This window comes from Erithacus rubecula, assembly GCF_903797595.1.
Source record: "Erithacus rubecula genome assembly, chromosome: 1".
NCBI classification, from domain to species: Eukaryota; Metazoa; Chordata; class Aves; order Passeriformes; family Muscicapidae; genus Erithacus; species Erithacus rubecula.
In genome coordinates this window covers 98,476,134-98,502,775 of record NC_136658.1, presented here as the reverse complement: position 1 = coordinate 98,502,775, position 26,642 = coordinate 98,476,134, and the positions used below count along the sequence as shown (strand labels likewise).

Below are 26,642 nucleotides of genomic sequence, written 5' to 3'. Positions count from 1 at the left end.
TTGACTGGGAGTGCATCACCTGGGAGCCAGGAGTGCCATGTGGGGTCAGCAATATTCCTTGGCTGCTGCTGGCAACACCCTCAGCTGGCCAAGCCACACACTGACCTCTCTCTGGTCCATCTGGATCTGGGGTAAGTGGGATTTATGGATGTGTGCTGGGTCCCAGCTGCTCTGTGCTAGCAGCACACTCATTCAGCAGTGCCCTGGGGCTCCCAGGGAAATTGGGATGGACAGTGCCCACCTGCTATTTCAAAGCAAGTGGAGGTCTATGTGCACCTCATGGTACAGAGTGGGGTACCTGATGGAGTTAAACTGGGAAAGCAGGGTCTGGGACTGGGAGCATTGGACTCATGACTGCCCAGGGGTGACAGAGGTACCTGGCCTTTGGTCTCTACTTCCAAAACAGGAGAAGTATCAAAAATGAACCTTGGAATCAACTGCATAGCTTCACTAACAGCTGAAATACCTTAGAATTGTCCCAACTTGGAAACAGCCAAAACCACTGGGAAAAAGACAAGTATCCTTTTTCTCCTTCACCCCTACTGCCCATACATGTCATGCTGCCAGCAAAGGGAAAGATCTTTTAGCAAGATCCTGATTTATGGTCTATAATGTCATGACAGAAAGTGGATTCAAGCAGGAAATCAATATTCAGAGCTACATAGGAACAAAAAAATGATGTTTTTGGAGTCCCTCCCCACAAACAAAGCAGAGCAGGTGTAGGTATCAGTCTGTTTAGCAAGACAGTTCAAGCTCACTGGAACAGTCACACAGCATGCAGAGTCCATAATAGGATCCAGTCAGCTCCAAACACTGCTCAGCTACAGGGGTAAGCCAGAATTTCATGACATCACACAAATAAATATAAACAAACACAGAAAAAAGGCTTTACCTTGGGCTTAAGCAAAAAGTGAAATTTTCCAGTCCTGTGGGGTCCTTCTCTGCTCCCAAGTCTGCTGGCTCACAGAGCAGCAAAATGATCAGGCATTTATCAACCCTGGCAAGATCTGCAAGTCCTGAGGGTTTTATTTGAAAGAAAGGTGTCGGGAGGAGATTCCTGAACACCTGCACCCAGAATTATGCAGGGGAAAAAAAAAACAAGAAATAGAAGCAAGCTTTAAGAGGTCAGAATGTGTAGCCTGCCAGGGCTGCTATTCCTGGTAGAAATTAGACCCTGAAGTGCCCAGGTGAAAATCAGGGATAATCCCTGTATAAGTGCTTCTAATTGGGACAAACTGAAAGAGAGAAAGTTGAGCAAGACAGCTCTGGCCCATCGCTGGGGGCTCAGGGTTTGTTCCCAGCTGGTAAGTGAGAGCACAATTATGCAAAGCCTCCTCTATAAACAGAATTTGGTTTATTATGGCTGAACTGGGGGAATCTATTTTTGTCCCCACTTTGTGCGAATGTGTTACCCTTGTGATTTCCAGCCAGGCCATCCCAAGTCAGCTGCTCTGGCTGTGGCTGTCACTGGGGGCTCCTCTGTCCCTGGCCCCGTTCCTCCCCCGCTGGCTTGGCTGCCAGGCGAGGGGGCGAGGGGATGAGCCTGTGGCTATTCTGGTAGCTGTGAGCTATGGAGGTGTCACGTGAAGCCAAGAGCCAGAAATGCATGTCAAATCCAGCCAGTGACTAATCTTGTATTTTGGTTGTCTTAGTGGCTGCCGGGCAAAGATTTATGGGCTCAGAAAATCTTCCTGTAATAATCCCCGGGCGCTGATTTGATCCTCGGCTGCAGCTTCCCAGAGCGTGGGGAGAGGACACAAAGGGGGCTGTGTCCCAGGGGTGCTGACATCCAGACTGACTGCAGCTCCCACTACAAACCAGAGGAGAAAAGCCAGCACTCCCTTCTCACCTGTGCCTGCCCAGAGCCGTGCTGGCAGCCAGGGGGGATCCCTTTGATCTGCCTGGGGAGCGAGGAGGGCTGGGGGCCACGGCGGAGCAGACACCAAGGGCCATTTACTGGGATTGCCATCTAGCTCCCTCGTCTGTCACCTGATGGCCAGCCAAGCAAGTGCTCAGCACAACTGTGGACTCTTCATCCTTGCACAACTTGTGGAGGCAAGAAAAGTAAGCATCCTACGGCTGATATGACAATAGCTATTTGCTCTATAAAGGAATGAACTGAACTCACTACAAATCTACTAACTGTCCCCCTGTGCCAGGCAAGACTGACTTGTTTTCTTTGGGTCGGGCTTTCCTCTAACAGCTGGAAGTCTGCTGGGCATTCAAGCAATGGCTGTTGAGTAAGGCAGCTGTTTCAATATCTAATTGCACTTTAGCACTAATAGCTCCAGGGGAAAGCATTGCATTGTCTGCCATGAGCTACTTCCTGTCCTACTGCAAAGCACACTGCACCGCCGTGCTCGCCCAGTACCAGAGACTGAGGTCAGAGGGCTTTCTCTGTGACATTCTGCTGAAAGTGAAGGAAAATGAGTTTCCTGCACACAAGTCCTTGCTGGCATGCTCCAGTGACTACTTCCGAGCCATGTTCAAAAGCCACACCCAAGAGTCTAAAGCCAGTGTCATTCACCTACAAGTTGTCTCACCCACCGGGCTCCAGCACATCCTGGATTTCATTTACACATCCCTGCTGCCCCTTTCCTTTGAGAGCCTGGAGGATACCTTGGAAGCTGCAAGCTACTTACAAGTGACTGATGCTATTGGCTTGTGCAATCAGTACTTGGTTAACAATCTTGCCTTGGAAAACTGCTGCTTCTCTGCCAACGTGGCCAGGAAGTTCTACCTGCCAGATGCCCTAGCAGCCACAGAAAAATACATTATCGAAAATATCTGGAAGCTGCTGGACGTGGATTTGCCAGGACTTCTCGAGCTGAACTTCAGGTCTTTGCTAGCAGTGATTCAATCACCAGATCTCCCCATGGTAGAGGAATGCCGCCTGTTGAATCTTGTCCTGCTGTGGTTGAAGCAGGATAAATCCAGGCTGGATCACGCAAGCAGCCTTTTAGAGCACATAAGATATGGTCTCATCCCAGTGGAAGAGCTGAGAAAAACCTACACACAGTCAGAAGTGTCCCTCTCAGCAGGTATTAAGTGCTTGATCATAAAAGCAATAAATTATCACACATCTGTATTCAAACAGCCTGTCCTGCAGGATAAGTCCACCACACTGAGGAACCAGAAAACTCGGATCATTCTGCTGGGGGGAGGCACAGCAAGCGAGGGGCTCGTCACCGACGTGGTGGCCTTTGATGTTTACAATCACAAATGGAGAACCCTCACACAGCTGCAGGACAGAGTGCAGAACCACAGTGTGTGTGTGGTGGGGAACTTCCTCTACATCCTGGGTGGGGAGATACAAAGTGGTACCCTGGGTGATGCTAAAACTGGACAGACCTTAACGGTTACAAACAAGGTCCATCGGTATGATCCAAGGTTTAACACATGGACCCAAATCACGGGCATGCTGGAAAAGAGATGCCAGTTTTCTTGCTGTGTCCTAGGCAAGGATATCTTTGCCATCGGTGGAAGGGGGGAGGACGGGTCGCTGCATTCCTCTGTGGAAGTCTACGACATCAGCAGGGACAGATGGACGAAGGCCAGGGAATTGCCACGCAGGATACATGGCCATGCCAGTGCCGTTTGCAAGAACACCATATACATCTCTGGGGGCAAGTACTCGGCCCCAGCCAGCACAAGCAGTGAGGTTTATTCTCTGAGCTCACTTGAAGGGCAGTGGGTGGAACGCGCCCCAATGAGCATTGCTCGGTTTGGGCATCAGATGGCGACAATCAGGGGATCCATATTCACCTTTCTGGGATTATATGAACCTTTCTCTGAGATAGAAAGGTACGACCCAGACCAGAACCAATGGACCCGGTTAAGACCGCTGGTCTACGATCGATTCTCCTACGGGCTGGCAGTGGTAGAGGAAACAGCTCTTCTTATCGGGGGGAAGAAATGGCAAAACTCTCTGGAGGTCTCCACGCAAGACGTGGTGGGCTACGACATCGACCGTGACGGCTGGGAGGAGATCTGCAAGGCGCCGGTGGCCTGGTGCGGGCTGCAGTGCGCCGTGCTGCAGCTGCCCGGCGCGCGGCACGAGCAGCACGGCGCCTGCCAGCCCTGCAAAGCGCCCGGCTGCTGAGAACACCAACACCCCAAACGGGAGAGCTGCAGCCCGGACACGGACACTGCACCAGCTGAGCCTCAGACGGGACGCTCTGCTGGGAAAAGCCAAAGGCTTGCTGGAGACAGGCAAGAAAATCTGGCTCCAGCACAGGAAAGACGCCTAGGATTTATAAAGCTGGAAGCTGATCTCACTGAGCAGGGATGTAGGAAGTAGCACCTTTAGAGGCGATGAGTGAGAACTGTAATCCTTGACTTTTGGGTAATACCTAGATAGCAATTAGTAGGTGTTGCAAGTTGGATTTTTCAAATATTTAAAAATATAATCCATCTTTTCTGTTTTCTTAATCAGACGTAATTCTCCCAGTTGGTAAGTGCTATTGAGTTTTTATGCTATGGCTAAGCAAAAAGAAAGAGAGCCGTATAAAGACTAGAAAATTGATGCCTAGAAGAATTAGTAACAAGCATTTGCAAGGAAAAGGTATTATTTGATACACTACATACTAAGCAAGAATGTCTTAGCTCACCAGCATGAAATTACTGGACACAAAGCATGGACTTCTCACTGGACTCAGGTACAGCTGAAAGTTAAAACAGAATTTGTTTGATAGAAGTAATTTCCCTCTCAGTGGCCTTTGTTGTAGAACACTTCCAGATGTTAATTTTGTTTATTTTAAAGATGCACACTACCAGTGATGTACATTTCTTTTGTATCCTGTGTTAGGTTTGATGGCCAGAGCTGGATGGGTATCCTCACAGTTAGCCTCCAAGAAGCTTCTTACAGGAGTTACAAGCTGTAACTGGTGCCTTGGCATTTACCTCAGCACCATTTGCTGTGTTATCACACCTGCTCATAAGGGCAAAACGCTTTGTTGATGTTCAACTGCTACATGAGAGAACCCTGCAGTCAAAAAAGGTTTCATCAAAGGCACAAAGGGAAGGGAGCTAACTGAAGGTTTTCAGAAGTCTTTACTCAGTGTCTGCCTACATACAAATCAGCAATATTGCCACTCCCTGTTGGCAGGTGTCACACAGAGGTACTTTAAGATACATGGGTATGTGAAATGCAGACACAATGGTCAGATGCCACAGAATCAATCTGGTATGGAGTAAAGTGAATCTTGAGTCAGAAATGTTCATTTAAAAGCTAAATTTATTGTACTTCATTTTACAGTGTTCCCTTTCTAGGCTGAAGTTAATACAATAAAAATATATATAGAAGAACATTTAATAGTCTTAAAAGAAGGCAGCACAATGAAGAGGACACATGTTTTTTGTCACTAGACTAGCTTAAAAAACTGTAATGTTTAATTTTCACCTTTAAAGCAATCAAGCTAACTTTACTAATGTAAAGTGCAGGCAGAATGGCTGTTGCATAGCAACAGATCTAAGTCTTCTGAACTGCCTTGGTTTTGACAAGGAATCAACTACACAATGTGCATATACATCCATCAGATATAAAGAGTTTTTCATATGAATATATTTACTTTTGGTCCAGTAAAACAATAGCAAGAGAATCTAAATGCTTGGAACAATAACACAATCCATTTCAAGTCAAGCATTTTTTAAGAGAAATTTACAAAAACCTCACAAATTTAATATACAAGTCAGTACCCATGCAGTAAATAAATGTCCAGTTTATACAAACAATATTCTTCTAATAGTACAAATCTTACACTGGATCCAGAATCCTATACAAATGTTAATACATGATTTGTTATCCATACAATTTGAATATAGGATTACTGAAAATGGGCTACAGAAAGGCCACTCTTCTGTACAGTTGTGCAAAATCTGCAGAACATTTGCAATCTAAACACAATGACAAGACAGAAAATGAGGAGTAGAAAGAGGAAAAGAATGAAAAAGAGAAGGGGGAGCAAGAGAGAAAAAGGGGAGAGAGAGAGGAAAGAGAAAAGAAAGAGCAAAGAAAAAGAAAGAAAGAAAGAAAGAAAGAAAGAAAGAAAGAAAGAAAGAAAGAAAGAAAGAAAGAAAGAAAGAAAGAAAGAAAGAGAAAGAAAGAAAGAAAGAAAGAAAGAAAGAAAGAAAGAAAGAAAGAAAGAAAGAAAGAAAGAAAGAAAGAAAGAAAGAAAAAGAAAAAGTGAAAGAAAAGAGAGAGAGAAAGAGGGAAAGTGAAAGGAAGAAGGAGAGAGAAAATATATCTGTCTATTCTTTCCTTCATCCCTTCATGGATATAACTGCCAGGAAATATCAGAGTTCATGAAATTTAAAATACATTCACTGAGCTGTACAGGCAATAGTCTCAAGTTGGTTAAGAGTACAACTCACTAAAGTATAAAGGAGGCTTTTCCTTTCCACATGAGCATTACTGAATCAGTCATGAGTCCTAACTTACGCAGCAAAATACTGAAGAGGAGCAGAAATATTTTGTCATGCTCTTAATATTTTTCAAAACCAAGCCCATAAAAAGTAAATATATGATTTAAGAGTTCCCTCCCACTTTTGTTTCAGGAATGTGCCTAACTCTAAGGAGCTATTTTCCTTCATATTCTCTGGGTTGTATTCAGCAGATAACAAATCTCATGGAAGTTTAGAACATTTTAATTGGCTTGTGAACTCAGCAGAACCCAGAGACATCCCTTCCCCTTCAAAAGCAAACCAGAGGCTTTTTTACTCCTCAGTTATTTTTCTGTGCTCAGCTCTGCTCTCATCACACATTATCCCTGCATACAATGCAGACAAATTTCACAGCTCAGAAAACACATAGCAAACTACTTGAAAAATCCTATTCACTCCTCTTCTATTGTGGGAATCTTCAAAGCATCTCAGATTTGAAGCATTTCATTGGAAACCTTTTCCACTGCTGCCTTTCTGTGCTAAATGAATGCTGCTATCAAGGATGTTGAAAGTCTACATTTTCTCTTTTGCAAAATCTGCACATTATACTGATACCTTCAGTGCAAAAGCATCATCAATCACAGTACCATGACTAATTTTTTTTTTTCTATCAACTTAATGTGATTAAGAGACAACACACAATTTGGTCTTAATTATAATACAATCCAGCATCCCTTTGCTCTGGTGGTAAACCTTAGCAACAGGCTTTTAAAATGCATAAGGAAATAAGACCTAACCTTTTGACACTTAAATTCACATTAGTCATTTTTTTGTCTGCCGATTTTCACCCTTTTATGTGTTTGACAAAACTGAAACACAACCACTGCATAAAACTTTTTCCCTGTTATTTAAGGAAACTCCTAGAGTTTCTTGTGAAATATAAAAATTGGTTTTCTCTCACCACCAAAATAGTACCTGCACTCCAGAAATGCAATGCAATACTGGAATTATATAATAAAAAATATCATTGTAAAACTGACCTTTGATAACAAAAGCTTTAGCATGTGGAACTTCCTGCATGAAGGCCACAGTCTTCCAAAAATGCTTTTAAATCCTTTTCTTCCATACCCAAAGATGTTTTTTAATTCACAGAAGGTAAACACAAGCAGAGCATTGGTAGCATATAAAATATACAAATCCTCATGAAAGTATCGTTGACCGTCGAAGGTTTCACACAGCTGAGTAACATTAAAATATAATTTACTAGAGCTCTCACATATTGATATAAAAACTACTTTATGCACTTAAGTAAAGGGCTGGAGTGTAGCAAATGGACAAAAAGAGAGACTTACACATGTGTTTCAATGTAAGAGTGAGTGTGTGCTAAGGAGGCTATAAAGGCTTCCACCTCAGCAGAGCCATTAACAGAGTCCCTCGAGGGGCTGCTTTCATAGACGTTCATGAAGAGATCAAGGTACACTTGTTTCCATTCTTGAAAGTCTCTAGACGTCAAAGCTGGATTATCCAGAACTTTATCTATAATGGCTACTTCTCCTTCCCTGGCCTGTGAGAGAAAAGAACAAGCAAAGAGTTAATGCAAGTGATGGGTGACTGGCAAAATCAATCCTGTGGGTGGAAGGAGAGAATGGGGGGTACAGCCTCCAGCCTCAGAGCCCTGACAGCACAGGATATCTGCTCTATGAGCACCACAAACAGCAGCTTTTCTACACGGTGTCACACGGTCCCCTGTGGGACTTGGGCTTCCCTCACCTTGTCCAGAACCCTCAGAATGAGTCCCTATTCCCCCACCTGCCCCCTTGCTCAGCCCCAGAAAAAAGCAAGCCCTGTACTGCTTACTATTAGCTGCTTGCATTTCTCAGGATGGGTTTCACAGAACAAAGTGCCACCTGATGACCCTTGATTAGCACCAGAAAGACTGTGTGGGTGTGTGGGACACACACAGACACACACAGACACACAGACACACAGACACACACAGACACACACAGACACACACACAGACTCTTCACCAGGCTTGGCATGGGGGCTCTGAGCTCTGGACTGCAAAGCCTGCCAGGAGTCCCATGGGAATGACAGCTCATCTTCACTACAGACAACTGCATCCATGGGCTGGCTGGCTGCTACCTCTTCTACCACTGACACAGCAAAGAGAAGGCAAAAAAGGGAAATATAACATAGCTGCTGGTACCTCCTCATGCACCACTGAGGCAAGGGAAGTGCCTGCACCATAACCCCTCCCTGGTGACTGCTCATGGAGCTGAGGGTCACAGTAAGCCTCAGATGTACCCAGAGCCACTCACAGTTTTGCAGGTGGCAGGGGCTGGATGCCACAGCCATAATCCTTGGAAGCACAGCTAACACATGGGTTTGCAGCACTGCTCCTCAGCACAGGAATGGTGTGGCCACCAGCAAGCTCCCCTCCAGCCTCCCTGCCAGATGGGTTTCACATGGCTGACTCACATTTTCCATGGCTATACTATGAGAATGTTAAATCTTTCTGGGTATAAGGACAAGGGGAAAAATCAAGCTGTGTATGATGAGACAGATCAGAAGGGTCAGAGACATCTTCCATAAGCGTGCTTTCATTGCTGTGCAAACAATAGCAAATTAACACTACCTGCTAGAATACTCATTTCCAGAAAGAGAGAGCAAGCTGAGAACAAGCTGTGGAAAAGAAACCATGGGAATTCCTGATCACCAGATCTCTGCTTGAGCTACTATAACTTATTTCTCACAAAATGTAGCTGGTCCCACACCTCTGCACTACCAGCCAGGCAGCTCATACTCAGTGACAGCAGAATCATTTTGTGTTTTCACAGGAAAGAGAGCACAGAGGTTTCATTAATGACTTAGAAGATAGGACACCAAGAGCTAGAAGAAGTTTGGAATACTATCTCTGGATATTATGAAGTAGGATAAAATTCAAGGAGAATTCAGAACATCAGTGCCAACAGGTCAGTGCAATTGGCTGCATTCAGGAAGAAGAAATGAAAGGCACTGATAAAAAGAAGACTAATTGATTAGGTAATAGCAGTAGCTATTGGTTGATACAATTGCCAGTAGCATGGCAGAGGTGGAGCTCTGGCTGTAATGCAGCCAGTCACAAGGGACCATGATGTCACTGCAAACCAAGAATGTGTCTCTACACTGCTGCTTCATGCAAGAAACAATTATCTGTCTTAGCTCCTTGCTGCCACTGCATTTTCCATTATTGGTCTCATGTACATAAGAATAATTTACAATCACAGTCCAAACATGAATGCTGACAGGCTGGGAAACCATGGCTCACAGACAGAGAACAAAAAAATTGTGTTTGCTTGGCCCAAAGGAAAGAAGTTCCAGAGAAGACAGAAACAGGCACCTGCTGGAACACCTGCTGTGCTGTTTTTTGGAATTCCCTGAAGGAAAGCCATTTCATTTGCAGGAAGCCATTGGTATGAAGTATCTCAGGTATCAGTGACCACTAACAAAAGAGAGAACCCAGCATGGCAGCAGGCTGCTGATGCTGCACCACAGCTCTGGGCTGTGACCCCACTGTGGTACAAAACCACAGCTACAGCATGAACCTCCTGCCAGCCCCAGTGTGTGAGAGCACTGTGGTTTTGTTTCAGTTTCTCATGCTTGCAGAAGTCATGGACAGCTGTGAATGTTGCCCTTTTCTGCCACCCTTCAATCCTGCAAAGACTTGTATATCAAGATAATAATGCAGGTTGCCTTCAAGGAGGTGATACAATACAGAAAGTTAAGCACATGTAGGATCTTTTCTCAGGATGGGAGCCCCACAGCATGAAAATAATATTGTTTAAATGCTTCTCTAGGTGATAGAAAACTAAATTAATGTTGATACAGCCCTCTTTGATGAAAGCTGTTACAAAATGCACTGTACAATTATCTAGTGACCTAAAATGTGGTAATTTAATATAGTTAACAGGGTCCCTGAGGAAATACAGCATATTGTTTGCTGAAATCTCTACCAGGACAGAAATGAAACTGCTGTAACAAACAAAGGAAGCTGACAAAGAGGCTAAATGAGCTTGGTACATTTAAAATAACCATTGAAATTTTCAAATCTATCATTATCACTACTTATTTAATCAATCTCACTGATTAAATATAATGATCCTATCAGTTTACACAGAAAGCAAGCACACAGTTTCCTCCTGGACAAGCACATCAATTAGAAAACAGTCAAGTGTTGCAAAAGATACTGTTCCCTTCTGAAGGCTGGCTTTGCTTAACTTCAGACTTTGGCAATTACAAAGTGAATGTGTTTTGGTAAATCAAAACGTTCAGGGACAAAAAAGGGATTAAGGTTTCCTCCAATAATTTGATGTCAACTTCTGTTAAACTAGCTAGAGGAGGAGCAGCTGACTGAGATTAAATACAAGAAAATAAAGAAATGAAAACCAATCCCTTCACTCTGACTGCTCTCCCAGGCACATTTTTCTCTGCTTTTCAAGCACTGCTTTCCCCAAGTCTCCCTTGTCTGCACACTGGGCTCAGCCTGGACTCCAGCTGCACACAATAATCTCAGATGACAACACAACCCCATCCAACCCTGGGGCAGGGTTTTTCCTCCCTGTTTTCTCTCACCTTTAAAGTGCTTTTCAGAATTCGCAGCTGGTGCAGTTTTTCATTGACTACTGGATCGCTACATCTCTTTATAAAAGATTTCTTATATTCCAGCTTAGTGGAAATCCGGTGCTCTCCTAAAGGAGACAGGCTGGCCTGCTCCAAGGCTCTGTACAAATCTTGCAAGGAGTCTGATGTTTTTTCCTCTACAGTTTCAACTGTAATGAGACAAAGGGGAAAACAAAAAAAAGGAGGAAGAAATAGAGAAAGTAACAATGTATCATTAATGTGATTACATGAAGACCTATCAAAAATCTTTGCAAAATGCTTTAACAGGTTTAACTAGACCATAAAGAGAAGATTTCACACCTCCTAAGTTCCAGAAAAGAGTGCTGCTCCTTCTTGCTACTACCTTCAGAAGAAAGGGGAAAAAACTTTCAAGAATGTAAAACCTTGACACGCAGAGGAAGAGGGAAAAAAGAGAAACAGTGCAAGGTGCAATATTAGAGTGACTTACTACCAGAAGTCAGATTTCTGGTATTGCAGTTTTATAGTTCTGGTGACTTCTTTGTAACAAGGAAGGAGGCCCTGGAAGCATCCTGCCAAGGAACCCATCAGGGATCACATCTCAGACTGAAGGTGCTGATAACAGCACTCAAGAATATGAGATGGTGGCCCTGGAATGACATGTCCTTTTCCTGCCTAGGAAAAGTCCTATTATTTTTGTCTCTTATTTTTGATACTCAGCTGTTCTTCAGCAGTCAGCAGTGCTGTCACTTTACTATTACCTGAAGGCTCAGCAGTAGATTAGAGACTAAATATAAGAGCACAACCATGACCTGGCAGCACATGGCAAACCAAAAATGAGCTGTTTGCACTATAGTTTGGTTTAAAAAAACTAGTATTTATTATATAATATATCAAAATACATAAATATGAGAAGTATTTATTTATTATAGGTTTAAAATATTTGTTCTAACTAGTATTGAAAGCATTTAAAATAAAAAATAAAAAAGGTTTTGCTTCTTTAAAAACAAAACCAATCAAAAGCTGGGGATGAAGTGTTACTCTGATACGACCATTTGAAATTCTTCATTTAGAAAGCATCAAACCACTTCAATATTTTACACAATGTTTCCCAGAGGAAACTCTCTGGACTCCCTGCAAGCTTGCAAGCCCAGTGCAGTGAGGACAGCAGAGTGGGGATCAGGACTGGCAGGGCAGCCCTTGGGACAGTGTTAGCTGTGTCCCTTAGCTCTGTCCCTGCTGTCCCTTGCACACACACACACACACACACACATCCCCATATTCCTGCCTGTGCATGGTCCCCTGGCTGCTTCCAGAGCCCTTGGGATCCCCAGCCAGCCTGTTTTCCTGGCTCAGGGTGCTGTGTCCTCAAGAGCCTTTCCTAGAAGCTCTTGTAGGAAAGCTGCTTGGTTCCAAGCATTAGCTTTACCCTGTGACTGACCCTGCTCCAAGATCCTGCTCATTTCTACTGGCTGGAAGTATGCCACATGTGAAGTACCCTTAAGAAAAGAACCTCAGTCTCCTCAGTGATTAGAGGCATTTTTATCAGTCACCAAGAGAGAAGACAGTTTGTGTTTAGAAGTGACATTTTTAGTCCATCAAGAGCTACCTGGGGCCACCTCCCATTTGAGCCCATACTATGCAATATGGCAACAACTCTCCTCGGGCTCAGGCAAGAACTCCAGAAACCCAAATCTCCTCACCTCATCACAAAAAGTGTTTGCATTTGTACAGACCTATCTACAATCCAAGAACTTTACAATTGTCAGCTAAGCAATTCATCTCTCCTTCATCTCTTCTCAGTTTATTCACTTGCCCTTTTAGAGGGCAGCTGTTTTTGAATTACACATTTAATTTTTTTTAAGCTATATGGCAGTAAAGAAGGGTTGGAGACTATTTATCAATGGAAGTATTTTGAGTCTGCACAGAGCTCCCTAAATCATCCCATCCTGTGCTACCCTGCTTGGTGAGCTGGGTTCATCACTGTCAATGGCAGCCAGGACTGAAATAAAATAGAAATGAGATGCTTTTCTCTTTATTGTAATTTTCTTTCTTATTAAAACATCTAATGGGCTAAAAGACAAAGCGTTTAGTACCTGAATAATTAGAGTGGCTAAAATCTTTTGTGGTCTTGATTTTTATGCTTTCTTAAGGAGTCTATGCAGCAATGAGATCAGAAGTTTGGGATCTCTCTGCCAGCTCCTATTGCTGAATGCTGATGCCCACCAGTCTGACAGCTGGAAGGGAGGTGATTTGCTAAAGGGCAAAGGGAAAACTCCCTCCTGGTCTGACACAGGAGTATTGACACCTGTTTCTCTCTCTCCCTCCTTCTCATCTCTTGCTATGCAAGGCAAAAAGGATCTTTCCTCAGGTGTCTGTTCCCCAGCAGCACTGCCAAGGTTGTACTGAGGGGATGAGGAGAGGGATGGCTTGCTGAAGAAGCAGACCAGCACTTTGACTCCACACCATCTAAATTTACTTTTCTAGGTGATCTAGAGCCAGGCTTGCCATCAAAAACACATGGCTTCCTAAAACACAGAAACTCCTCACCAAGGCAAAATGCAGCATTTGAGTTCAACCCTCAGGTTCAATACGGAATGACAAGTGCCTCTAATGAACCTGGATGGCAACATGGCCTCTGTGAGCACAAACCCTGTGCCAACGGGCTTGTCCTGCTCTCCCTCCCCACACTGCTGGGATCTGCATGGTGCTTCTCAGGGCTCAACCCCTGGGACAGGCACCCACTGCTCAGGGTGAGCCTCAGAGGGAACGTGGACAGGGCATTGCTGCCCTGGGCAGATGGGAACAGCCCTGGGACTGCACAGGAGAGACACAGGATACAGGAGAGGCACAGGACTGCTGCCCTGGGCAGATGGGAACAGCCCTGGGACTGCACAGGAGAGACACAGGATACAGGAGAGGCACAGGATACAGGAGAAGCACAGGACTGCTGCCCTGGGCAGATGGGAACAGCCCTGGGACTGCACAGGAGAGACACAGGATACAGGAGAGGCACAGGACTGCTGCCCTGGGCAGATGGGAACAGCCCTGGGACTGCACAGCAGGGACACAGGACTGTGGGGCAGCACCCAGGCTGGCTTAGGCAGCACAACACTGACAGAAGGTCTCTGGAACACAGCAGCACTTCACCTCCACACGGCTGGGGCTGCCTCCCCCACACCCTGCCACTGACTTGGTGATGTGACCAGGAGCAGCACGACAAAAAGGGGACAGGATTTCCTAAAGAGGAAAGATGAGGGAAGAAAAACAAGTCCCTTAAATGTCTCACTGCTGCTGAGGCTGGGAAAGCTGTAAAGAGGGCAAGGTGCCTTGTTCACCCATGGTGGGGGAGAGGGCAGTGGGCGTCACACAAACACATCCCAAGCCCTTAATATTTTCCAGAGAAATGCTGAAGGTGGTGCTGCTGCTCTCAATGGCTCCCAGTAGGCGGCAATGAGATTACACACACATCTCCCCTCCCTCAGCCTTCTGCTGGAGCCTTTGATTGATTTCCTGTAGGTGTTGGTGAAACCCTTGGCACCATAAAGCATCTGAGGTATTCTGTTAGATATAGAGCTGAGCTTAGAACATATTTTCTGTTTTAAAGTTGGTGGATTTGTATGCAAGTCATGCTGTTACAACATGGCTGTCTCGTTAAGGAAGAATTAGACATCTGGTAATGCTTTGTTTAAGAAGAAAATGTCGTCTAATAGGATTTGCAGGTGACCTTAGAGCAGCAGCCAACACAAGTTGCTTTTCACACTCATTCAGCTGCTGAGTTGCAGATTTGCATCTTTCCTGTTCCTCTGATTGCACTGCCAGGTTGCAGTTTCCACATACTGCTGAAAAGCAGGGTCTCTTCTCTGAAGATGTATTTTTGTCCCCTGCCCCACACAAGTCTGAACAACTCTGTAACTCAGGAGCAGAAATAAAGCTGCACAAACTGCAACACATGGGATCTAAATCTGGTGAGAACCCTATCTTCCAAATGCAAGAATATACAGACACTGAATTTTACAACAAAGAAGCTCCTGCTGTCTTCAAGTGATTGTAAATCTATTTGCATTCAGTTCTGGAGACAATGAATACATCTGTCTAGTAAATGTTGTGTTAATATTTTTCACTATTCTGCTTTCCATAGGATGTTTCTGAACTTTTTGTGCTTTGTCCTCAGTTCTTAGAATGCAGTAAATATTTGTAACTACTTCTACATTTTCTCAGGAGGGAGAGATGAAGATTACAGCTGAGTTGTTGAAACTCCAACAGGTTAGGAACTGTTTGAGTTCTTGGCATTCAGGAAAAACTAGTGGGATTTCTCATACTGTGTTGTCACTTGTTGAAAACATCATCCACCAAGCTCTGTGATGTGCTAAGTGTAATCACCTCCTGGCTCTGTTAAATAATTCATCCTTCCATTATTTCTCTCCTATAAACCAAGTTCATAAGAGCATAAGGTACTTATGTGAAAAAGTGACCAGAGAGAAAGTTACCATTGGTATTTGCATGGATCAAGAGATGATTGGTGTGTGTAAACTGATGATTCAGGAAGATGGTACTGAATTAGAACCCTGCAGAAGGTCATCACTGCAGCCCAGCTGGCTAACACATTGCTCTCTGAATACAGAGAATCTCTAGGCACACACTTCTCATAAATCTGCTCTAAATATATGGAATAACTTCCAGCAGTTTTCAGTGGAGGTTCCTGCACTTCCATGATTCACTTTTCTGCTAAAGCTCAATCTGGCATGGTTTCTATCTTTCAGTGAGGTACCAGAGGAGCCCATGATTTCCTGTGGGGCTATGAGTCAACAGAACTGCCTGTGTAAGGATAGTTAATAAATTTTGTCATCTGTTGACAAGGCCATAATTTTCAAGGATCAAAGCTCTTCATTGGGGGCCCTCTGGTCTTTGCCAGTGCCTCCAGACACCCCACAGGCTCAACCCTGCTGCCTGTAGACTTCTCATCTGACTGATGGGAACCACTGCCACCCTGATGGAATTCTCCACTTTCCCACTATCCCCTTTTCTGTTTGCCACCTTTACTGCTTAGTGACGCACTTTCCTTGGCTGTGCAACTCCTCTCACACACGCCCACTCCTCTCCCTGCCATCAGCCCTGCATTTGAACAGAAGTACCACCCTCTGCAAATCCCCAGAAAGCCAAGCTGCTGCCAAGTCTGTGACAGAAAGTGAACAAGGCACAGTCACACTGAAATCTCTAGGCTCCACTGAAATTTGAACTCACATTTTCACTCCTTTTGGTGAGCTCACTCCCTCTGGCAGAGGAGCCAGCTGACCTCAGCCTTCTCAGGATATTAAGGAGGCACTTTTGTTAGAATACATCACTAATTACATTATTAAACAGCTATCATGTTATTTTCTTCCTCCAAACCCCAAAGATCTGATTCCAATTTGAGAGCTACACCTTTTTGCTTCACCTTTTGTGCAGGGAATGCATTTACCTCAAGTGTCCCAGAGACCTTCTGTGAGAGACAGTAAATGCAGTAAATATTCCCCCAAAACAAGAAGCCTCCCAGGCCTCTGGGAAATGGTCTCAAGTAACATAAAACAAGCCTTGGGTGCACAAACCTCTGGGTGCTTTTTTTCTCCTTTGCCTTCCTGACACTGATGTGTCTATGTCTATGCTGGGAACAGACACCCTGGTCTGCCACAGGCCAGCTAATAACAGATATAATCCCTAGCAAGAAAGCATTTGTGATCCATGGCCCAGCAGGCTCTCTCTGCCCTGTCTAACAACAGGGGCTATCAAACCTTGCCAGGGTTTCAGTGAGGTAGAGCAGCACACAGATGCTGGCTCCTGCAGCAAGCTCTGCAGCCCCAGCTCAGGCTGTGCCCAGGGCATGAACAGCCTGGCTGGGCTTGTAAACCCCAGCAAACAGGAGAGAGACTGAAGGGATCTCCCCAGACACAAGGTGAAAAAGTAGAAGGATGAAAGGAGAGTGGAGGTGGATTTTAGCAGTGTTGCAGCTGAGAGGAGAAAAGAAATCCTCTGAGAAGCAGTTGGGTTCTCAGTGCAAGGCTTAAATCCATCTTTGCTGCTCTTTGGGTTAATCATTAGGAATCCAAACTGCCCAAGAGTGAGACATACCCAAATGCTTCTAATACAAAGATTCAGGAATTAATATTTTTAACACCATTTAGATGGCTGGCAGGCAGACTAAGCTATTTATTTCCTTTCCCCCATCACCTACAAGCTAAAAGGAACAAAGTGGTGAAATCAATGTAAGGTTTAAAGGAGATGGTGTCTGCACAGCTGAGCCTCTGCATGACCTCACTCCTGCACAGGTTTGGGGGAAGCCACAGTGACATGGAGTCAGCTCCTGGTAGGAAAATGTTACAAGTCACATCTCTAATTACTGAGAAAAGGAAGAAGCAACATACTATTTAAGCCTGGCATGGTATACCTGGCAGGAGGTGCAATAAAATGCAAGTTTACATGGAAACAGCTGCTAATCATCTGCTCATGGTAGGACAAAGCAGATTTCCCTGTTAAAAGTAGATACCTATGCTATGTCCTATGACATTTTAAAATCAAGGCCTGACTGGACATGTGATTACACCTGTAACACACACACACATATAGATTTATATATATGTCTATATACACACACACACTCCAGCATTTTAATGTTTTCTACAAGTGAAGAGAAGTTTAAGCAAGCTGAATTAAAACTAAATTAAAAGCAAAACAGGGGCTTCTTGTGCAGCACCCAGTCTTTGCAACCCTTCTCTCTGGTATTTATTCCCTTTCCCTGCCTTCTTCTGATTCCATCTGATTCTCTGTCCTTTCTGTTCCTGTGTATGTGCAGGATTTTCCCAGAAGTCTTTAATCAAAGAAGGGAGGAGCACTGTCTGAAAACAAGCTTTGATCCATGTGTTGGGTGAAATATTAGTAGCTGGAGGATCATTAAATTTTATATTTATCACATTTATTATTTTGTATTTATTCAATGCAGGTATTATATCTGGATTTTACACCAACATTTCCTCTAAAGTGGAAGTATTTTTGGGTTACCAGGATAGTTGCACACAGTTTCTATTCTTTCCTATTACATAAACCTGCAGACAAAAAAATGATACTCCCTAGGGAGAGTGCTCACTGAAAGCACCAACAGAGTTCTGCACTTACTGGAGTTTTACACCCAATGGTATGAGCCTGCTTCTCCTCTCTCATGCATGAGCATAAATTTGGTTTCTTGAAATTAAGTGAACTGTGCAGGGAAGTGGAAAACTCATCTCCCAAACAATAGGTATCTGAAGGTATTTAATGCATTTTCCACTACAGCCAAGTTCATTAATCAGGTAGGTACCATTTTTTAAAGCCTAGCCTAGCCTCTGTAAGGCCTGACAGATGCCAAGCTTTGCTGTGGCACTGAAGGCCTAATTCTTTTTGTGGACTACTCATGGCACTATCAGTTTTCCTTTTGGGCCAGCAGAGCCCTGTGAATCTCGTGTGGTGCAGTCACCTCTCTGGGGATGTGTGCAGGGCAAGCTCCAGTGCCCTGCTGGCTGCAGTGGCAGCTGGCAGGATGGAGCATTCACATGTTCCACCTCTAGCCTTCATGGGACACCTGGGCTGGTCTCTGAGCCCCACACACACCTCAGCCACATCTCTTCAGCCTTCCATGCAACTGGAATTGCTTACTAAACACAGCTGGCACTGAACTGAGCATAAGTACAAACCCTGGCTGCCTCTCCCTGCAGATCTGCATTGCTGAGCAGACAGGAACATTCAGCCACCTCTGCCATCCACTCAGCAGCAAAGCACAGGTGCCAGCAAATGGGTTCCTGTGTTAGTGAGAAGGGGACACACAGAGGGAATAATTAGCTTTTTCTGCTTGTGCTGCCTCTTGACAGCTCCTACACACCTCAAATGAGCATCTGTAGCTCCCTCTTTGCTCACAGTCCTGCTGTTCCAGGAGGTTATATTGGTGATTTCAGAGAGGGCATAAGAATGAAGTCACTCCAAAGCTTCCCAAAGTCACAGAATTCTGATCAGTGGCAGAACTTTTCTACAGTAGGGTTAGAGTTGCATCCCTCCTTGGTTATGGTTATGATACTCTACTCATTAAGCTGCCTATGAAGCCTCCAGTTTAACCTTAAGCTGCTGATTTTAGTGACTCTGGGAGAATTTTATATGATGAAATAGGATGTCCTGACATTTTTCTGTGCCACACACCGGTATAAGTCTGTTTAATTTTACCACAAGCTATCAGTGAGAAGTGAAATAAACAGACCAATCACATTTTGATGGTACACCTCCCCTTGGGCCCTGGGGAAAAAACAATAGAAAACTTGTATTTATGAGGAAAGCCAGGAGCTGGAGTAAACTGGGCAAACTTGCTAGACACGTGGGGATTCTGTACCTTTTAAACAGGATGAGGAGTTCCTTACTAATAATAATTCCCCAGTAATACACAGAAGCAATTACTCCTTGAGGAAAATACTGTTTTTCCAAAGCTAAGCAGTTGCAGCAGTGGGAGCTGTGAAAGGTTAAGTGACAGACGATACGGCCCCAGTGACATTACTCACCAGTCAGAACCGAGGCACAGTCACGCTCACACAGCAGTGCCTGTCAGGGTTTATGGGATGGACACCTGAAAGCAAGCCTCAACACATGGGGGATGTGTTCCTGGTGAGCAACACCCACCCAGAAAACATCCAGGCTACATCCCAAGCTGCTTACTTGTATAAAAATATTGCACCGAGAGTGAAGTTTTCCAAAACCCATCAGTAAGGAATTGCAATCCTGCTTTCACCATGGGAGAAACATCAGTGTGGGCAGGGGCCAGGTTAATTAAATCTCTGCCTCAGTTACCTCTGTAACTCACTGTGCTCTGAAAGGGGCCTGAAATACTTCCCAAAATGTTATCCCAGAAGATGTCATATTTATTCAGATATTCAGATTTATTATTGGATTCATAATTGCACATTATGATAGCTGCACTGATTAGATTCCAAGCTAATTAAGCTGCACCCTGATTTACATCTTATTTAGGTAGGGCACAACACTGCCAAGTATTAGGCAACCCCATCAGCTGCAGAATGCCCACACACCCCCTTGGTCTGCAGGCACCACACAGAGGTCAAAGCACCTTTCAGAACAGAAGCCATTGCTATGAGGAGTGAAATGCAGTAATTCCACGTGGCTTTTCTAGCCATCACTCACGCCATCAGATGTCAGAATGAACTTGGGAACACGTATGGACCTCAGAGGAAAGTGCTCTCAAAACTGGCACGAGAGTGGTCACAGCAGAAAGATGCATTCCCCACCCACTGGGTAGAATGTGTTTGCCACAAAAGGAACAAGAGACAGGAACTGAACATCAGCCCTGACAGAAGTTAGTTACGCAAAAGCAAGACAGAAAATTTGCTGGCTTATTTCCTTTATTAAGCCCAAAATAACACCTTTAAAAAATCCTGACTTCATGAATAAATCAAATGCCTTCATTAAAGAAACATTTACTGCCATTTTCTATACTTTATTTTAAGGCATACAGAAAAATATTTAACAAATGTGTATGCAATTAAATGCCAGGGACTGCTAATTGCAGCCCTTCTGAATGCCTCTGCAAAACAAAGATACTCAATACAATATGTTAGAAAGGGTGGGGAAAAGAAAGAGAGGAAGCTGAAGACAATCTAATAGGCATTAGTGCAGATATATGCTGGCCTTTGGCTACAAGCAGCAAATAAGCCATCAGTGTAACCCCAAATGGCAGCCAAAGGACATTTTAGAGTCACATCCTTGCTTCTGCTTCTCTAATTCATTTCCAAAACATTTCACCTCTAACTAATTATGGAATTTAATGACAGAATGTAAAGGACTGGCTGGGGTTGCAGGCCATTCCAACAAGGCTTTAATCACATATCCTTCAGGTTGCAGAATCTTTATGAACTTAGCAGTGATTTATCATTCCTGGCAGAGGCAGGTACTTCAAAGGCAACCTCATATAAAAAATAAATTCTGCCTTTGCCAAGCATTGGAAAGAGCACTGAATTAAATTTTAAGATCAATTCCTAAAGACAAACTCAGTGGGTTTGTCTGTCTGGCCAACAGGCAAAAATTTATGACAGTACAGTTTTGTAATCAATAATAGCAATACAGTGCATGTTTCTGATTAGAAAAAATTAGAGATGCCAAAACAACATTGCTAAATATCTAGGCTGTTTTGTGACAGTCCCATTGAGCAGAAACATAAAACATGCATTTTCCAACTAGTTTATGTCATACTATACTTTTTATTTTTCAAAAAAGAATATGAAAACTATTGTAAGCTTTGTCACCTGCTGTAAGGCAGAATGATGTAATTTTATTCACTGCACATTTCCTGTTTGTGAGGCAAAAAAGCATAATTTACTTCTTTATAAAAGGGAAATATATATATAACTATATATATATATAATTTTATTGGTATTAACATAATGCAATACCATACATTGAGCAAACAGAAAGAAAACATTTCAAAATACATTTTTTTAAAAGTATCTCCCCGTAAGATAGTATGAAATATCAAGTAATTAGCATTAACATTATTACAATACACCCTTAGCCAAATATATTAAGGAAAATCCACATTCTAATCACAGAGATAGAGGCAAACATCAACCCATAGGGGACTCAGAACATAATGATAAATACAATATCTGAATCTACTTCGAGTGACATCCAGACAAATACTGGCCCCAAAGCAGCCCTCTGGAGTCTGGGTGTTGCACAGAGAATACTTTGTGCCTGCTTGGCCAGGCAGCATCACTCACATGTTTTAGTCCTAGAAGATAAAGAGGAACCGAAGAGTTTAACTGCAGAGTCTAATAAATCTCAGCGTGAGGTATCTTCATCATCATCCAAACGAGTGCCAGTGTACCCTTTGGGAATTCATTACAAACCACTGGGTAAATGCAAGTCTCTGAAAGGTCTGTACATACCTCCACTTGACAGAATACACTTAGTTTAGCATGACACAGTAAGGAAACTTCCTTCACTAATGTGAAGCACGCTTAAATGACACGACTCTGTCTGGTTGGCCTGAAATGGTTCACTGGAGTTCAGTACAAGCAATGGCAAATTACAGTTACCATGGCTGAATCCCTCTTTAATTCCTCGAGGTGTGCAGAACAAAACTGAGTGACAGCAAAGCCCTTCCCCTGCCAAGACCCTCTTCCCTTCCGTTCTCCCGTGCGGGGGGCAGTATTTTCTGCAAATGTGCTCCGTGTAGACTGGATCTGACTTTGTGCCTAGTCCCATTGTGGAAAGGGTGCATTCTTCAAAAGACTGGCCATGCCCTTTGACACCTTCCTGGAGGCCTCATATTCAGGCATGTGGTTGTCTATGCTTTAACAGGTCTGTTCTCTGTTATAAACATCAAAGTTATTCAAGAAGAACTGACTTTCTGAACGGAGGCCAATAGGTTGCTTGCAAGAGGCCGAAGTTGAGTCTCCGTCGTGCCAATTCTCTAATGATAAGTTTATCAACCTTTGAGTCCAATCGGTTCAGTGCCAAGAGATGTGGTTCCCATTTGACATGGAGAGGTGCTATCAACTCTCGCAGTGTATTAGCCTAATATGATAAAGCAGTGATACAATATGTTGAAAGATCGGTGATGTGCCATTATTTCCATATCATATTAGTAAATTAGAAATACTATCATGCAAACAAGAGCAAATAGCAAATCTGGCATACAGTAGCAGCACTACAGAGCCTTTCTAATCTGCATGCAGCTATGCTCGTGAGGACAGAGACATGGCACTGTTCTGCTATTACACCTCACTCCATTAAAATATCCATCCCTGATGCAAAAGAGGTATTTAGGGCAGAAAGTTATATATTCTCTTTTTGTAGATATGTTTTAAAAAGAACAGAACAAAGACCAATTAAAAAACCCCCAAACAACCCACAAATAAAACAAGAGAACAATACACATCCTAACCAACTTGGTTGGTTTTCTCCATGTTGAAGACACATTAGCTCATTTGGAAGCACTGGGAAAGGGTCACATGAATGAGGAGAATGGAAGCAAAGAATGTGCCCCAAATCCACCAAACGTGCTACAAACACAGAAAAATATCCTGGTGGCAACTTATGCGTGAACTAGAAAAAGAGGTGGCACAACACAATCTGGCTCCTCTCGTTCTCCTAGCTGACAGTCCAGCGTTGTGCAATGTTGGGTGAAGGATAAGATACAGAGCTAGGAGATCATGTGATTTTGCAACCACACTGACATTACACACTTCCATAAGCTAGGGCTTGAGAACTCGAGAATCTTTGTGGACCTGTGTTAGCAAAGAAAAGAGAAAGAGAGAGGTGGAATAAACAGCATACAGCTAAATTGTTTACTTAGAGTTTCTGTGTGGATATGCAGTCTCTGCACAGGCAGTTTCAAAAGCCTGACTGCTCTCAGTGCAGTCCCTGTTCTATTGCCTACTACACTAAATTGTAATAAAAAATGAAACTCCATGGATCTTTACATCCATTGTCATTTTGAATCCCAGACATGAAAAGCTGGGGGATGTTTTCTTGCTAAAAAAACCCCAACGCTTTTAGAAAGAGTTCAACTGTGCATAATGGAAAGATGTACAAACTCACTCCAATTTAACTGGTGAGATTTGTTTAACCCCTGTTAAAGAGATTTTTTTTTCCAAATGACAGGACGGAAAGGAAGGAAAATATCAAGCATTGCCATTTTTATTCTTGAACACATCACAAAAGGTCTGGAAAGCAGACAAGAAATGTTGTCACAGGGACAGAAAACATAAGGTAGAAAGAATCCCAGATGGAAACATTGGTGCCATTTACTCCATACATGGCAGCAATTGGAAATGAGTTTCAGAGAGGCAGAGGGTGAGCAATGCTACACAGAACTCAAACCCAGTTCAGCCTCTTCTCTGTTCCTGAGATTTCCTGGGATTCTGTGCGTCAACAAGGAGAGGAGGAAGAAGAAGTGTGAGGAAAACAGTTTATATAACTAAATTCTAAGTATAGCAGTCAAGAGAAACTTTTACATAACCTATTGTTTAAAATAAAAAACATTTGATTCCACAACCAAAACGAAAAAAAAAACCCAAACCCAACCCCCAAAACCAAACCCCAAACCCCTGACAAACAAAAGGCCAAACCAGCACATTTCAGGACTCAGGGGTTGAGGAAAGGGAGACTTTGTAGAGTACAAAAGGGAATATTTTCCAGATTTCATCAGTTGCAGCATTGAAAACAAGAGTCTTGGATTGATTTGGAAAAAGGCACTAAGTGGAAGAGGATACTGCTGCCTTGTAGGTATCACTTCTGCAGCTTCAGGAGATCCTGTCATCTTATGGCTGCTCTTCATACAACTTAACTACTAAGAATTCAGAAAGTTTATTTCAAAGGTCAGGCTTTGATAAGAGAAACTTGCCTTTTTGTGAAACAAGGTGGCTGTGAAATAAAGGAGGGTTACTGAGTTAAAGCAAGGGCATTGTCTATGCCCAGCTGAGTCTGGCTGGGACATGTCTTCTACCTGTGGAAGAACTGTGCTACCTTCAACGCATGGTGGGACAAGACTTGTGTTATGTACATAAATTTCAACTAAATTTTGCACTAGAAAACTATTTCTGAAGAAAACCTGCTAGTAAGACACACTTTTGCAAAGACTATTCAGTAATAGTGCTAAGGTTTGATTATTATATAAATTATGTAAGTTATCAAATACTGGTAATTTTTCACTATCCCAGTTTGTATTAGTCACTGTGCTTTCATTACCTCTTAAGGTAAGTGGGAGCATATGCTGTCCTATTTATCTTAATGTGAATAATATTATCAGGCACTAGGGGGCTTTTCTAAATAGATTTTCAATATCACTTACTGATAATAACTAAGCATTCAGAAAATCTGCTTCTCAGTTGTAAAATTATTTTTCCTTATCCTTACAAACCCCACATATTCTTTCTGTATCACTAACATTAGCAAATTCATTTATGTAAAAAATCTCCAGCATATGGTTTTGTTTCTAGATAAGTGTTTTAAAATTTGTTTTAAAGGAGAACAAATACAAATAACAAAGAACGAGCAACGTGCTTTTGGACGGATACTTATCGACACTACAACTTATGAAATTCATGAGACTTGCAAACATTTTGAAAAATAAACTGCCATTCACATACAAAAATGAATGTGATCCTGTGAATACAGCAAAGCAAACTTACTGCACTTATCAACCAAATTTTGTCTGCATTGTGAGTTTTATGACAAATGACCTCCCCAGAGTGGTTACAGACACAAAACTGTCTGCTGTAAATCTCTGCCTATTTCTTCAGCTGATCTGTTCATGTGGGGTGTGAGGAATCTTGTATTTGAGCAAACCTGCAGCAGTAGGAGGTACTTTACCCATCTAAGTGGTGGAGACAGAATGCACCTGGGCTGGGATCAGCCCACCAAGCAGGAGCAAAGGGATGCTCTGCAGGCCTTTCTGAGCCAAGTGTCAAAAGCCAATGAAAATGTAAGCAAAGGGAAGAAATTTCTTATAAGAAAAATATTTGAGAGTCAGAATCAATAAGGTCTCAAAATGGCTGTCACACAAGAAGTCCTATATAAGGAAGGAAAGGGGCATAGGAGGTCATACAACTCTTTTAGACTGATTAATAAATAAATTTTTAAGGAACACCAGCAGTTACTAATGAGATGGTATAAAGTTAGGGTTTTCACTTTGATGTGTTTTTTCATAATAAAAACCACAAGATTTTACCCCTGCCAATTAAGAGTACACTTTTTTACCAATCTTCACATTATATATTTTGCTTAAACAGACTACAAGACACCTGGTTATCAAATGTTATGTTTACAACAACTTTTCTTTTCAAAGAAGGGTCAGGTTGAATAATAGTAGGTTAATAAACTTACTTTATAAATACATAGAGAAATTTTAGAAAATTTCAGACTTCCAATCTATAGTGATCATCAGTAAACCTGTATCTACCTTTTGAAGATCTTTCCTTAGTTTTTATCCTATTTTGTGTACATATTCCTACATTTGTCTATGTATTCAGGAGAGAAGAACTTTGACTGGAAGACCTTACCTGCTATCTAGTCCAATAATAAAACTTATCTAGCTATGCATTTTCCCCTAAAGGCAAGCACTTTGCAAGAGTGATCAGGTTCTGAACAAGAACAAGTGTAAAGAACAACAGGGAAGAGGAAACCTTCCCCATGTGGCACACACTGTGACCTGGCTGTTTCTGCTGAAGTTCAGTGGCTGATACATCTCCCTCCTTACTAGAGAAATGGCTCAAGGCTCTCTGGCACAGAGTCCTAGGGAGGAACACAGATCTGCAAACTGTCTATTGCTCCATGGTGGGAAGCTCCCACCACCTCGAGGTCTCAGATGCCATGCAGAGATGAAAAGGAGCTGGGAGGGAGCCTGGCAGTGAGACTGCCTGAGGAAGGAGGGTTTTGGTGACACATCTGGTGTGTCCCAACACTGTACTCCATAGCAGCACCTCCACAGATTATCCTGTGGGAAGCCAGTTAGGCATGGAAGCAATAGCAGGAGTCATTCAGCACTCCTCTGGAGACTTCAGTAAAGGGCACTAAATCAATTATAACACAGGAGTGTGCTGTCTGCAAATCACAAGTTTCAGCTTTTCCAACAT

General features: G+C 43.1%; 3 protein-coding genes across 10 annotated transcripts in view; 1 reads left to right on the top strand and 2 right to left on the bottom strand.

Annotated features, from left to right (window-relative positions):
- MBTPS2 (membrane bound transcription factor peptidase, site 2) overlaps window positions 1-26,642 on the bottom strand; it is a 208,486-nt gene that overhangs the window by 103,744 nt on the left and 78,100 nt on the right. The gene's annotated exons all lie outside the window — the stretch shown is intronic.
- KLHL34 (kelch like family member 34) lies at window positions 1,756-4,102 on the top strand (the record flags this gene model as incomplete). Its single annotated transcript, XM_079298150.1, has 1 exon — window positions 1,756-4,102. Exon 1 carries the CDS (start codon window positions 2,315-2,317, stop codon window positions 4,100-4,102), a length of 1,788 nt encoding a protein of 595 aa, XP_079154276.1. The 5' UTR covers window positions 1,756-2,314.
- CNKSR2 (connector enhancer of kinase suppressor of Ras 2) overlaps window positions 6,198-26,642 on the bottom strand; it is a 201,129-nt gene continuing 180,684 nt past the window's right edge. For 4 of the 8 annotated variants that reach the window (XM_079320101.1, XM_079320100.1, XM_079320099.1 and 1 more), the window contains 2 exons: window positions 10,996-11,192; window positions 6,198-7,945 (listed from right to left, as the gene is read on the bottom strand). In XM_079320101.1, coding sequence (XP_079176227.1) covers window positions 7,730-7,945; window positions 10,996-11,192 — 413 coding nt within the window. In that variant the 3' untranslated portion in view covers window positions 6,198-7,729. Of the gene's footprint in view, window positions 7,946-10,995; window positions 11,193-20,420; window positions 23,295-26,642 lie in introns of those variants that run through there. The other 4 variants (XM_079320105.1, XM_079320102.1, XM_079320103.1 and 1 more) reach the window with 3 other exon arrangements.